The 14,965-nt window shown below is 35.7% G+C and overlaps 1 protein-coding gene across 1 annotated transcript in view; it reads right to left on the bottom strand.

Annotated features, from left to right (window-relative positions):
• LOC134796103 (dual oxidase maturation factor 2) overlaps window positions 1-14,965 on the bottom strand; it is an 88,574-nt gene that overhangs the window by 8,976 nt on the left and 64,633 nt on the right. The window contains exon 3 of the mRNA XM_063768059.1: window positions 429-605. Coding sequence (XP_063624129.1) covers window positions 429-593 — 165 coding nt within the window. The 5' untranslated portion in view covers window positions 594-605. The remainder of the gene's footprint in view (window positions 1-428; window positions 606-14,965) is intronic.

Raw genomic sequence — 14,965 nt, 5'->3', positions numbered from 1 at the left:
GTAATGTTTAAAAGTGTGTCAATACGAGCAGAAAGAGTGAGAAGTGAAAAATGAGAGAAGATGACAAATCTATGTAGACCTGATTTCAGTGGTTTCTTCCAATTACCTACCTGGGTCCGGAATCTTATGAACAATTAAAGAGTGAGCAGAGCAATAAAGTGGTGAGTCTTTCTGATTTAAATTCAACCAGTCTCATTCTATCTTTTACATAGTTATGTGGTATAGTGTTTAGTTACCATAGACTAAGTATACTATAGACTATTAGGAATTCGAAAATTGTGTGGTTTAAGTACCGAAGTCTTATGATGTCGGACGTCGGCCACCATCAAGTACCTCTACGCGTTCCACCAGTTATGGTAGGTGTTCGTATAGCGTTGGCCCGCCAATTCTTATACCACAATGAAACAGCTCTATGGTTAAAAAGTTACCTCTTTCCTGATGCCGGGAAAAATAGCGAGGAAAGCGATGTAGAGCGTGAGCGCAGCGATGACCAGCGCCAGCGCCGGCACATCAGCCGCCACCGCCGTCCGGTTGTGGTACGCGTACAGGGTCGGCCCGCCTTCCTCGCGGAACGCGTCGAACCACCCCTTCATCGCTCACCCAGCCTGCAAATAATAGAAAAATACTTTGAGCTGGAGTAGTTTGTGAAAGGATTGAACGATAAAATACCGTGGTGGCTAAAAACCGGCCGCTGGCAACTGGCAAGTACAAAAGAACAGTGGAATATGTGAGGTTGATACAAATATGCAAGAATTGCTAAAGTGAAACATCAACACCTTCGGTGCGGCAATTTGTGGTGTTACTCGTTTAAGCATATATACTTTTCATGGGGGTTTTCGACCTCGTCCCGCAGTGAACGTCTTAAGTTATTTCCAATCGTAGTTCAGGTAAAGTGGAGTTTAATGTACTTAAACAATTTTTTTTACTGATTTTGTTATCAATCACTTCACATATATAAACTAAAATTTTTACAAAGGTTATTTTCACTAAATATTAATAAATAACATATATTATTAATAAAAATTGATCTTTAACTTCAAAAACTGTTGATAATAGTTGTCCTTAAAAAGTGCGAGATTGCGAAGTAATGAAGTGAAGGTAAATTGGTGTGTTTAGGTATATTATTCGCAATTTTTATTGAATTCCACTTTAGGTTCATCTATCAAAAGTATGTTATTTTAAAGTTACAAAGTTATTTATAATATGTGTAATGTATGTTTTCTACTGCTAAAAATTCCGGATGAATAAGAGAATTCTGAGGTTTAGCTTGTTAGGTACGAGCGATAGGGAAAGTTGAAAGTAAACGAAAGCCTATGAATTTGCTATGTTCCGTGACAAAATATTTATAGGAATAAGGACTGAAATGTGTTTATAAATTATAATAACTGTTTACAAGGTACAAGCGACACGTCAGTGCATTAGACATAACAAGTGCAGTTACTGATTGCTTCATTATTTCACTAGGTATTAGCAACCCTGAGGCCTGTCTAGAAGGCCTTATTTACGTAAGTCTGTACAGTGTCGAGCTTTATCTTAGATCTAATGACTTATTTAGTAGAGCAAGAGTAAGCAAGATCATTTTCTACTATACTTATTATCTGTTATCTTAAATATGTTAATTGCTTATCTGTCACACATGGACTTGACCTGGATTGCATCTTCATATTACTTTTGTCTGGTTTACGGTCGCCCGCAGAATTGTAAGATCGCGTTTTTACATTGAAGATTTATATGTGTAAATAGGTAGGTACACAGTGTACGTACGTGTGTGTACAATGTCGCTCGTTTAGTCTTATACCTTTAAACGAGCAATTCTTGTAAATCCTTTATTCATTTATTTATATACCTATCTATTTCGGGGATCTCGGAAACGGCTCTAACGATTTCGATGATTTTTGCTCTATGGGGGTTTTCGGGGGCGAAAAATCGATCTCGCTAGGTCTTATCTCTGGAAAAACGTGCATTTTTGAGCTTTTAGGTACTATATGTTTTCCGAGCAAAGCTCGGTTGCGATACATTGTTAGTCTGTGCGGAAAGAGAAGGTTCGTGGAATGTATGGGGCCCAATGCATTCCACGAATCCTCTCTTTCCGAACAGACTCTAACTTCAGAGTACAATGAATTCAGTCGATCGATCAAATATCGCAATGAAAAGAAAACCGCATGCAAGTTCTGGAAGCGTCTAAACGGGGCTTAAAATAGTAGTAGGTACTAGGTAGGTACCTACTTACTTAGGTAGGTACCTAAGAGTTGCCATTAGTTCGACATTATTATTGCGTTAACATTAGTGTTATTAAATAAACGTGCACCATCTTGATAAATTTTATAGATTATTGGAACAATCGGGATAGTTCATAAATATTTATTGCGTTTATATTTCTAACCAAATGTTGGTTGCATCGGTGATATAATATTTACTATAGCTAGCAACGTTAAATATTATATAATACTTATAACCTCTAACATTAGCCTAGCCTGGACCTAGTACATACAAGATGTTTCTTATTGAAACCGGAAAAGTCAAAGTTATTTTTTTTAAATACCTACAAAGCGTTTAATCAATAAATGAGTCAACACTAATTATCTGCTGATATAAACAGTATTGAACTGCAAGCAATTGAGTTCGATAAGCAGAGTATAAAAAGCTCACTATAGTTTAATTTAATTACAAGCGTCACGTGAATATGGATTGAATAGATCTTAAATTCGCTTTCTCGTCGATTGAGATCAAGTGATCAGGTGAGAATGAGGTGAGGTGAACTCCCCACCCTGCAATGGAATGCAACGTGCAGTTCTGCAGTTGCAACACTGTCTTCGGGAAACGGATGTGGCTCGTTAACTACGCCTTTAATACCCGTGACCATTATAATTACAGCATTTTTATTTAATAACACCATTTGTTTGTAACCACAAGTATTATTATTAGCGCAATAAAAATAAGAAACGCATAGCTGTTAGAAATACTTTTGAAGTAAACAATTAATATACCTATATATATCATACACTCAAAGTTGTATGTGGAATAGGTACAAAAACTTAAATATTTCATGGTCAAATACATCGTATTCATAAAGTTGGGTACTTACTGCACCATTTGCAGTGTCAAACAAGTTAAGTACCTAAAATAATACTTAATAAAGCTCGAAATATAACGCCCAATTCACTACAAGTTGGTATGCGAAGTGAAGTTGTCATTTTTATCATTAAAATTGTCATTGCCACAGTAGCCTCGCTAAGATAGCAATTTGCAGTGGCAAGAAAAAACATTTTTATGTTAAACTTGTGGCCCGATTATACGATATATTGACCTTTACATTCAAGTGGCGCGGCACAGTCATTGACACAGATCTATCAAGAGCCGTGTCGGAAGTGCATTGCCAATCCACTATCCACTATCAGTTACCGGAAGAATAAACTTAAATATAACCGAGGTTGCTTATATCACATTGGTATGAAGAACGAGTATTAAGTGCAACGATTAACCTTCTCAGAGGTAAACTGGTTGCGTTTAAGGTAAGGCCCTTTGTTATGCGTAGAACGGTAATGCTTAAAGAATGTGAGTTCATTTGTAAATTATTGTACGTATGTAGGAGTATTGTAAGAACAATTTGTACCTACTTAAGCAAAATTGTGCTCGTGCTCTAAAGGTTAGTTAATCTTAAACAGTTTTTACTGTTTGATATTTTACTCGTATATTAAAATATGTTTGTATAGATGCGTTCATGTTTTACATAATTATGCAGTCAAATGTATGTTGCAGTTATGTAGTTACTAATTTTACTAACCGGCCCGACGGCCCTCAACGTTTTAAGTATAATAGTATAACATTTTAAATGGAGTTTAAGTGTACCTAAAGACGCCTGGTAGGCTAAGTAATAAAGATATGTATATTGTGACATGTTGTTTTATAAGATGTAGGTATGTATTTAGGTACGTTTCGCAATTGATGCAAATGTTACCTACCTTACCTATAGTTTTTAGTAAGCTTAAGAGGGGGGAGGAGAATGCTGGGGATTCCCAGCAAGCTCGGTTCTCCGTACAAACGTAGTTACGCTCTCATTTTAAAACGACTAGCTAGATTGCTCTGAAACTTCGTACTTACAATAGGATAAGGTATATCTAGTCCTGTAATTCGTGTATGTAGCTTCAGATACCAAAATAAAAAAAATACAGTGAAAATAAATTTTTCATACAAAACTTGTATTTGCTCTATTTCGTTTGTTTATAAACTGGGACTATATAAACTAATTACAGGACTAGATATACCTCATGTCATTGTATGTGGAAAGTTTGATTACAAACCATCACGTAGTTTTAAAATGAGAACGAAACTCCGTTTGTATGAGATGGTGAAATTCGGCCGAGCTGGCTGAGGACTCTTAATTTAATACATTTAAGTTTTGAACGAACTTTAAAACTTAATCAATCATTTGGTGGACATGTAGTCGTACACAAATACGTCTAATTAATAGTTTTTCTATTATCTTTTTTAACTAGTCTTCTAGCGGACATCAACTAATTAATATCTCACGAATATCAATAGTATACCTACAATGATCTGTAATAATAGGGAAGTTTTTACGTCCGTACACATAAAACCTATTATCGCTCGATAAGTTTAACAAACAGGTTGCTGACTTGATAATGTCATGATTGAGATATTTTTTTCTAAGCTGAGCAGGCGTGGGTATTTGACTAAATTATCGGGAGTACAGTATGTACATGGTATAATAATATACTCCGCCTGGTACTCTATTCCGAGATTCGCGTATGACCTAACTGACACGGGCCTGCGTCATCATGCTGTTTACAGGTTCTCAAACTTTAAAATGTGGGAGAATTTTAACCAACGGTGAAAATTATTTTAACGGCATTAATTTTAAGTTCTTCATGTAGAAACATAGTAAAATAAAACAAATCTAATGTATTAAATTAAACTTTATTTATCTATACAAGACAAACGTTTGAAAAACGAATTCACAGTTACACATTAATTACCAAGCTTACGACGTGAAAAGTTTGGAAAACACTGCGACTGCTGACACTGAGCGAGAAGGAAATAACAATTAACACGCGTTCGACAAGGATGACGGTCAGGGCATGAAGTTATCTAGATCCCAATTGTCAAATGTGACAGCGCTATCCTGTGTTGCCAGTAATGTAAACAGAATTACCCGAACGTCTGAAATTTCTTTCGTGAATCGGAAGATATTGCTAACGAATAATTAAAAATGACGTGTTATTGTAAAATTTAAGATAAAATACATATAAATGAAAATTATAAAATTATAAAGAAATATTTTAACTTATTAACCATAGGTATAATGTACCCATGTAACATGTTATGTTAAAATAAAGTGGCAATGTTATTGTGACGTAGGCCCGTGTCACTCTGGGAATAGAAGACCATGTTTTATTAGACCATGAGTATGTATACAAGAGCTTCGTAGAAGCATATTTATAGTAGGTACATAGGTATATACATATTTACAGTTTAAATAAGTCTATAAGACTTTTTTTTACAGCTTGTTTATTATAGTTTTAAAGTAGGCAAGCAACAATGAGAGGATCGTTGCAATTGAAAATCTGTGATGATATCTCTACTCTCCGCTGAGAAACAAGCTTGATTATAATCATTATATGCAGGTACTTATTAACTATAAAATATCTTGAAAGATTTAATAAGACCCGGTAATAACAATGCATATTAAATTTATCATGTTGGCATTTACTTAATTACTTCGATTGTAACATTGGAATTAAGCATGATATTTTTAAAGATCAAGAGTACTTATAATAAAAAAACAACATAACTTAATTTAACTTCCTGCTTTAAATCATTAAATCTAACCTTTACCTATCCATGTGATGAAGAGGGGGCGTAAAGCTAGGTAAGTAGAAAGGAACGAAAGATATGGCGCACCGCGCGAAACTTGCGATGGAAGATATTGCCACTTCACAAGTTTTAAACTTTTACCTCAATGTCTCTAAAAAAAAATCTATTTAACATTTTCCTCGTCGCGACCCTCAGCTATATCACTAGCTATTTTAGGCTAAAATTATACTTATTTGGTAGATAGGGTAGAATACTAGAAAATAAATTAAAATTAGACATGTATTCACGACTATTTTTCTATATATCAAGCCAACTTTAACCTAGTAAGATTATGTTTTAGGTTGTATTCTGCCATTGAAAATAAATCTAGTTTCCGTGTGATTTTTTCATGACATTTGCTCTCTGTAAACACGTGTAAAAATTCAATATAGATAAATATACAAATTTGTGTTAGCCCTCTATTAAGTATTATAGTGAACTAGTTCGCAATGGCTAGGCTATAATTATTTCCCTTATGGGATGTATCTGTAAATAATTATTATCAATTTGTTTTTTCCAAAGATTCTAACGCGTCAGCATAGTTTTCTTTTGGATCTTATGTGTATTGAACCGAACCTATCAGTTCGCGCGCTGACGTAATGTGATGTCGAATTGATATGTCACGTAGCACACATACTCATGGAAATTATAGGTACCTACATGCGATACGTACTCGGCGTATACTTTCTACTCCTAGTCACAGTGTCAATGCACATGGATATAGATTAGGTCGTGCAGTTACCTACTATCTTTGTAATCGATTAATTGCTATCTACTACTGACACAGTGCTCTTAATACCGATGCATGGCTTAACATTTATTTTAATTAAATCCAAACCATTAAATGTAGCATCTTATGATTCTGTTACAAATAAGGAGTGTTGCTCATTTATTTCGCAGCAGGGTTTCGACAACTACTTTAAAAATAAACAATTATTTCATAAATTTTAATGTTAATGATGTAGTCGTTAAATGGTGGTGTGTACAAAAATATAGTTGAAGAGTTCCATATTGTATTGTTATTGATACAAGGTTCACAATATACAATAGCAATGCTATTATACTCGTACACTAGAATCGGTACCCGGAAGGTGCGGTCGTTGAGCCCTGGAGGCCGAGCCTCGAGCGTTGGCGACCTTGCACACTCGCCTATGGCGGCTATGGCCAACTCACAAGGGCAAAGGTTTATATTCACCTATGACCAGCGACGGGTACAATGTTTTTACCATTACCTACCACTTTTAAAATTTATTCATGATATTTTTTGTGCGCAAGGGTTTTTGGTATCGAAATAACGTGCTCGAACGAGGTTTTAGGATTCGGGAGCCGAAGAAACAGGCACACGCATGCGATGCGTTGCGGTCGCAGGGTGCCGTAGGTTCTCCTAAATCTCCTAAATAAATAAACATTTGCTCTGAGTCCTCGGAGTTTGAAGGTTTAAAACGAGTTTAGCAAAATTGGATAAAGAGGAGCTGACCGCCATTTTTGTTTTTTTTTTCACGATAAAGTACTTAAATATGTCTGAGCAAAAAGATATCCTTGTATTCGTTACGTGTTGATTAAGATCATTGAATAGTTTTTATGACGCCATTTTATGACTAAACGTGATTTATTTACTGGGAAGTGGGACTGCTGTTAAGTACCTATATAATAAACGTAGGGGAGGTAGGGGACCATTGGACAGCCGGGAGGCTCGGGCACCCCCTTGTAAATCGTGTGACAAGGGGGTGCCCGAGCCTCCGTAATGCCCAATGGTCCCCTACCTTCCCTACATTTATTACTGACTGCTCTTACTCTTGCATTAAATGTATATACTTATATAATGAACATACATTTTAGTTTTTGTGTTTATCTAAGTGCCTACCTTATTAGGTAAAATCTGTATTAGGTATTCTTAATACAGATTTTACAGTTACCTCTGCAACTTACTGTAGGTACATACATATAAGTATTTTAAATACATCCGGCTTAATCATTTAGATTGATCCTTATTCTTATTTCATGGGTTACAAGCCTTTTCATGGTCAATAATTGTAGAGGTTAATGTACCAGAGGACGTCCGGGGCACCTTGCCTCCAATAGGTAGGTGCATGACTCAACGTTCCGTACGTACCTACTAAGGTTTACGACTTTACTGATACGATCAGGGTTGGACCGAGAGACCATGATGGATTGACTAGATAGATCACATGACTAAGACATAAAAACATTATGAGGTTCAATTTTCTGTAAGTGGTCTTGTGTCGACATCCGCCTATGGAGTTCGTTAGCCGCGTAAAATTAACACATTATATTATTAGTCTGTTTTTACATCAGTCATCTCACTTAATTAGGTTCACAGTGTGTTCGATGTTGATGTGGAAATTGATAACGTATGGTTCCACCAACATAAATTAAGTTATAAAAAATAATAAGTACCTAATACCTGTACAAATTTGTGTCCAAACCAGTTTTATCCGATCGTAAAATCAGTTGAAAATATGAATCTGCAGTTTTGGCTATGTATTTATATAAATATGTATGTATTTATGTTATATTGGAGCTTATTTGACACTAAGCTACGTTAAAAAATCAAATGTTGCAGTACGGCATTTGACCTAAAAGTTTGTAATGTTTTAATTACACCGTCGTGATATTTCGTACAACTAGTTCATGAGAGTAACATATTGGCATCGTGGCCTCATTAATTTTCCTTTTATGCAATATGATCTACATCACCAAGTAGGTAAACGTTTATTATTAATTATTAAGTTATTAAAATCGATAGATAGGTGACCTGTAACACGACGCTCGAAGAATTTAAATTATATAATTAAGATCATGAATATCATGATGATTCTTAATCACAAATACTGAGAACTCTAAATAATATGTGTATTTATACATTTAGCATGATTAAACATACCTACCGGCTCTACATATATTTAAGTATTGGGGTTTCATTCCCGACTATGTAAAAGATGACTTTAAAAGGATAGGCGGAGTAGACTGGCCCAAGAAAGCAAGAGACCGCGGTACCTGGAAGGACTTGGAAGAGGCCTATGCCGGAGGACAAGCTGAAGTTGTCGATGGAACCTAGAAAATAGTATATATATATAAATATATATATATAGTGAAAAATAAGGTATATTTTTAAGCAGATAGAGTATTAATGTTACAAAACTTCAGTAATAAAGGGTATTTTTATTTATTTAGTAAAATGGAATGAAAAATTAAAATGTACCTAACTGAAATGATTAAAATTGTGTTCCACTCTTCCTTTGTGTGTGTGTGTATGTGTGTGTGTGTGTGTGTAATTACTGTTGTCTGTATTCGGAACGTAAACTTAGTTTGGCAACGCGATTTAGCTGTGCAAGCCCTTACTATAACAGAATAATTTATTGTCCTTAAATATTCGCTAGAAGTAGTGCAATCATATTAAATCGGATCGGCTTGCAACCTGCAGAGTGGCTTGCGCGAACTTGACACCTCTGTCCATACTCTGTGACTGATCGTATACTTAACATTTATAATATTGGTACATTCGTTAGATAAAAGTGCTATTTAGTGTAAAAAATTCAGCGTAATCGAAGATCTGACGTTCACAATTTTTATTTTACGAAACTTTAAAAGCATCTGTTTTAGCATTGTAATGAACGCAATTAAAATAGGTGTCTGTCATCGGTAATTGTTTTGTACAGGCGTTAATAAACTGGTATTAATAGATTATAAGGTAGTGATATATCAATGTAGGGGAAGGTCGGGTAAAGCGAACACCCCAGGCAAAGCGAATTCGGGCTCCCAATCCTAAACTATTCAACTTTGTCGCACCACGCGCCTATATGATGTTCAGGATCCTTCGCTCTATGAGCGTCAAGCGTCAGAGGGAGCGGTCGCTGCGAGCGTCGTCGGTGAGGAGTCAAAATGTGTTTTTAGTGCAAAATATTCGATTTTGAAAGGTAAGTACATTGTATGTTATTTTGTCATAGTAATTATCTCGAATTTTAATTCAAGATGCTTCTATTACACACGACACGGTTAATTCCACGTTGTGAACATTCCTCATTGTTGCGGCAAGTAAGGAATCGAGGGTAAACTACAATTGTATTTATTTAATTTACCAAAACATTAGGAAGTGGAATATTTTTAAATGCTACTCTACCTAAGACTCATAGGTTATATATTATATTATTCAAAGTAATTGGGAATTACTGCAAGCCTAATAATATTAATAAACAATATTTTAAAAGTGATAATTAAGTAGTTTTATCTGACACAATGTTGAAAGCTGAAACACATTATTTACCGAAACACATTGAAAGTTTTTACTTAATAGGTATTTATGTTTTGATATTTCGTTGTCCTAAACCGATTTACGAAATCATTTATGGTAAATAAATTAATAAATATAAATCATAAATTCATTCAAAAAGTAGTTATTTTGTGTAACGTATTTACTATGATCAATCCTTGATGTTTTCTTTAATGGTTCTGGCGATCGTGACTATCAATGATCACGCAGACCCTAAATGACGACCTACGGTTGAATGCCGATCCCTAATTCAGGGTCAACAAACACGTAATAATATAGGATCTTCTGCATAAGGTTTTGCGTCCATTATGTTATGAATATCAAACAGTAGACTGTAGGCAGCATGTTGGTAACTCATTAGATATTGTCCGCATCCGTTTTCCTTAGATACCAGCTTGAATTAAGCGATGCTATTAGTTTTGTCAAGTTTATTATATTTTTGATCTTTGTAATTTAGACTAAATTATTTAGTTATCAATTCCTAAGTACGGACTTAGTCAGGCACAGTGGCAAAGTTTAATAGGTATTCGAAAATATGATTATTGGGTAATGTTTTAGTATTATAACTACATAATGTCACTACTTATTCGTATTTAATCGCGACTTCCGCGTGTGAGTTTTGGCATTTACTACGCTCGTAAAAAACACAACGATATTGCTATAGGTACCTATTTTAAACATGGTGGTTCAGTTTATGTTAACAATTGAGTGCCGTTAGAAACTATTTTGCATCTTTGGTTTACAAGACAGCGACAATGCGGTGACTTAGGCCATCTTAGGCTTATCGGTTTGTAAGGTATAATAAACTGTTTTACTAGCCGAATGTAGGTAATATAATTGACTTGACCAGTTTTAATAAATCATTCTGGCAGGCAGAAATGGATCTTCAGTGATCATTTTTCACTTAGCTGGCGCCGGTCGCGTGCCTTCAACTCTGCTTTTGTAACATGTTCGCATTGAATGCTCCGGTAAAAACAACCTTCTCAAATGACAGCCGGTATAAAAACAACAGGCAGCCAGAATCCGAGCCAAGGTCCTGTAATGAGATATATGAGTTAGATAGCTGCATTAGTAGAATTAAGAGAATACCGTTTTTATAGATTATATCTATGCACTGCAGTAATTATTCCTCCCTCATTACTAAGGTAAATGCAGCGTGGGCTGTGTGTGGGCTAACAATCTTTTATTTATATTCAGGCAGTTACGTTTCGACGCAGTTTAACTATTATATTTTATGTTTGGTTCTACTTTATGCAATAATTCATGCTTATTGTTTAAAGACGTAGTGCTCGTTACTCTAGTGATGTACAAATGATTCTAAATAATCCGACATTCCAACGGGTAGACCAGCGTCTTTCAAAATATGATTATTTTGAGGGAACATAAGTCTTATCTATAACAATACATTACGAAATTTGATTAATTTATCGTGAGAACGTCTTTACATAATTCAAGGTGGTCTTTGATACGAGAGATATCAGTGTGACTAATTATTTATTGTCTGTTAGTTAATTGCATGGTGTAGAGTTCGTCAGTGATGTTGAGGAAGATCATCAAATTAACCCAAAAGACTTGTGTGTCCACACACCAGCCACCAGACGGTCGAAATTGGCATATTTCAAGGTATTTAAAGTAGAGTTGATTTTAAAGAATATTTATAATACCTTATTGAGCTGATATTGAATACCTAGATTACGTGTATTGATCTTGTTAGTAATAATTCAGCATATATTATACGTTCCACTGCTGGGCTCATGCGTGAGAGAGTTAATAACTAGAAAGATCTTATTAAAATTAAATATGAGACTATTCTCAAACTTATGTGCTAAATATGTTTGATTTTTACCACCAGATTGAATTATTGAGGCTTTTACTCCGATGAACGCTGAAAAGAGGAGGAGGACCCAGAAATTTCTACATATCAAACGAGGAAACCATGAGGAAACAAGCCTAGCGTCCTACCACTTTTAGCTGAAGTGTATTTTGTCGTGATTTTGTCATTTTACGCCCACGCCGAACAAACCGCAACCACCAAAGGCGGATCTATTTAGTACATTGTTATTCCCTGTGTAAACATCAAATGTTACTCGACTTCCTTTTATATTTCCTTAGCTTCTGGTTGTTTGTGTATTAGATGCTGTGCCGTGACGCACGCGCGAGGTCGCTTAAAGGCCACGGCTTGTTCTCGACAAGCGCAACCACTCTCCTGAATTCACTTAAATTACTGGTTAAATATCATTCCTTTTTGCTTTATAATTGATCTGTTACGTGACAAGGATCAATGTAATTGTGCATGTGTATCATCCGTCCCGGATTTTTAGGGTGCCGTTCCTCAGAAGGAAAAAACGGAACCCTATAACGATCACATTGTTGTCCATCCGTTCATCCGTCCGTTCGTCCGTCCGTCTGTCTAGACCCTTTATCTAGGGAATGCGTGGAGGTATCGAGTTGAAATTTAAACCATATACCTACTCAAGTCTACGCTCCTTTGAAGCTGTGAAAAAATCAAACTTCTAAGTTAACGTAAAAAAAGATACGGCCGATTATGTCGCAAAAAACGTATATTTCTGCACTCTCAAGGGAATCAAAATTTATAGGGTACCTACTTGCCGTTGACCTAGAACTATGAAATTGGGCAAGTAATATATATCGTCGTATACTACAAGTATTTACAAGAAAAAATCACAAAATTATAAATTAGTTTAAAAACAAAATATATAAATAGAATAAGAAATAATTAAAATTTATACGGAACCCTCGGTGGGCAAGTCCGACTAGCACTTGTCCGGTTTTTTTAGAGACAAAGTAGCAGGCTAAAACGCGATTACACATCTAGTCCGGAAGGTTTCTAAATGTCGGCGTATCATTTAATTAATGAGGGAAGTAAAGTGCATTGAGTGAAATCATTACTAATCGTGTATGAAGACATGTTTAATTCAAATGCCGTGTTGCGGGCCATATAAATCTAATCTGACGATTATACTGTGTTAGATAATCAAAATCATTATGTAGTGTAAAATCCCGGTAGTTGAAAGACCTTTATATTCACTAAGGGAAAACGTATATTTATCATGTGTTGTGCCTTTATTCAAAACGTTTACCGAACGCATCGCCTCTGAAAACCAGTTTTTGCGTGATTACTAATTATTAGGTACGCATAGTCGGTACGGATCTTGAAGTTGTATTCGTGATGAACTCGCCATAGGAGCAGCATGGGTTGTGAATAGTTGAGCTCATTGCGTACTATCAGCTAACGACTGGCAGTGATCGCGAACAATAGTAAACCGTGTTGCTACCAGACCTACAATCAGAGTGATATATTCGCGTCATCTGTCAACAAAGCATCCGCCTGACAGATACCAATGCAACCAACTAATGTGTTAATGGTTCACAGACTTATATTATAATTCGATCATGGCATGATTTAATAATTGTTTAATATAGTCTTTATAATCACGATTTTATGCAATATAATATAGTTTTAAGTAATTTGACAGTCTTATGCAAACGGTCGTGCAAGTTAAGTGAAACAGCTGAGATGGAGTAAACCGAAGGGATATCTAGCAATGGTACAATAGGAAGAGTTGACGCAACGCTAAACAATGGTTGAGAATGGGTAATAGCGAGCCGAGCGAAGAAGTATCGAGCGGCGGCTGTGAACATTCAATAGGAACTTTTAAAAATCGTGAATAGGTGTTTATGAGAGAAAGTATCTACATACGTCATATTCAGATATCTAACGAAATATGGTAGAAGAAATTTTGTATAGTGCTAGAATCACAATAACTATCCGGGGAGTTTTTTTGTCACCTGCAATAATTTACGGGGTGAATATAAGTATAGATCAGCAACTTTTACTACGGGATCAACCCCGAAATCGCGAAAACAAATTGACCCTCCCATACAAAATATCAATATCAGAACAGCTAGTTTTATTTCAAAAGTAAAAGTTGCTCAGTATGACCTATATATTCACACCGTAAATTATTGCAGATGACTAAAAAACACCATGTATGCTACTTAGTAATATTACCATAATTATGATTTCTGCAGTGTTGCCAACTCGGATTTTGAAAAAATGCTAGACTAATGTCTAGATTATGCCAAAGAACCTTGTCCCAAATTCTAAGGGGTTTGGGCCCCACTTGTACAATTTAATCACGCATGCTAGTCGATAGAGTATGATCTGTAAATTATTAATATAAAGGTTTCTACTTCTTATTGTATGTGCAAGGACCCCTAACATGTAACTTAAAGTTATACTCTAATAAAAGTTACACCATGAGTTTAATTTTGAAATCTCTATTTAAATGTGTCTTCTTGCGTCCAGACTATCCAGAGCACCTCCTCGTGGTTGACGGTGGTAACAAACAATATGTCTTGTTTGGCTAAGACTCTGGGCGCGTGTAATGCCGTCATGGCAAGAAGAATTCGAGAATGTGATTTATATGTCTCTGGAGTCCGTCCTGGAGGGGAAGATATGCAAGCGGCGGATGTGCCGGAGGGAGCTAGTCAGCCTCCGGTACAGGGTCACCTCAAAAAGGTTACTGGCTTTAATAAAAATATTTGATGTTGTTCCTTGTGACGCTGCTCTCACGCGGTCGACAAAACTATTGCGACAACATTAATTATCAGGGAGTCCAGACAATGAAAAAGCTTTTTTTTTTACCTGTCGACTGTAATTCTTGAATTAAGATTTCGTATATTGGGTACTTTTAATGTATGAGCTCCCAACTCAACTATAATATTCATTTCGATACAATTTAGTCAACTATAATGAAATTGACCAATCACAGCTCG

Source organism: Cydia splendana, chromosome 13, assembly GCF_910591565.1.
Source record: "Cydia splendana chromosome 13, ilCydSple1.2, whole genome shotgun sequence".
In the NCBI taxonomy this organism is placed as follows: Eukaryota; Metazoa; Arthropoda; class Insecta; order Lepidoptera; family Tortricidae; genus Cydia; species Cydia splendana.
The sequence above is the reverse complement of the archived record's forward strand: the minus strand, read 5'-3'. Positions and strand labels throughout refer to the sequence as shown.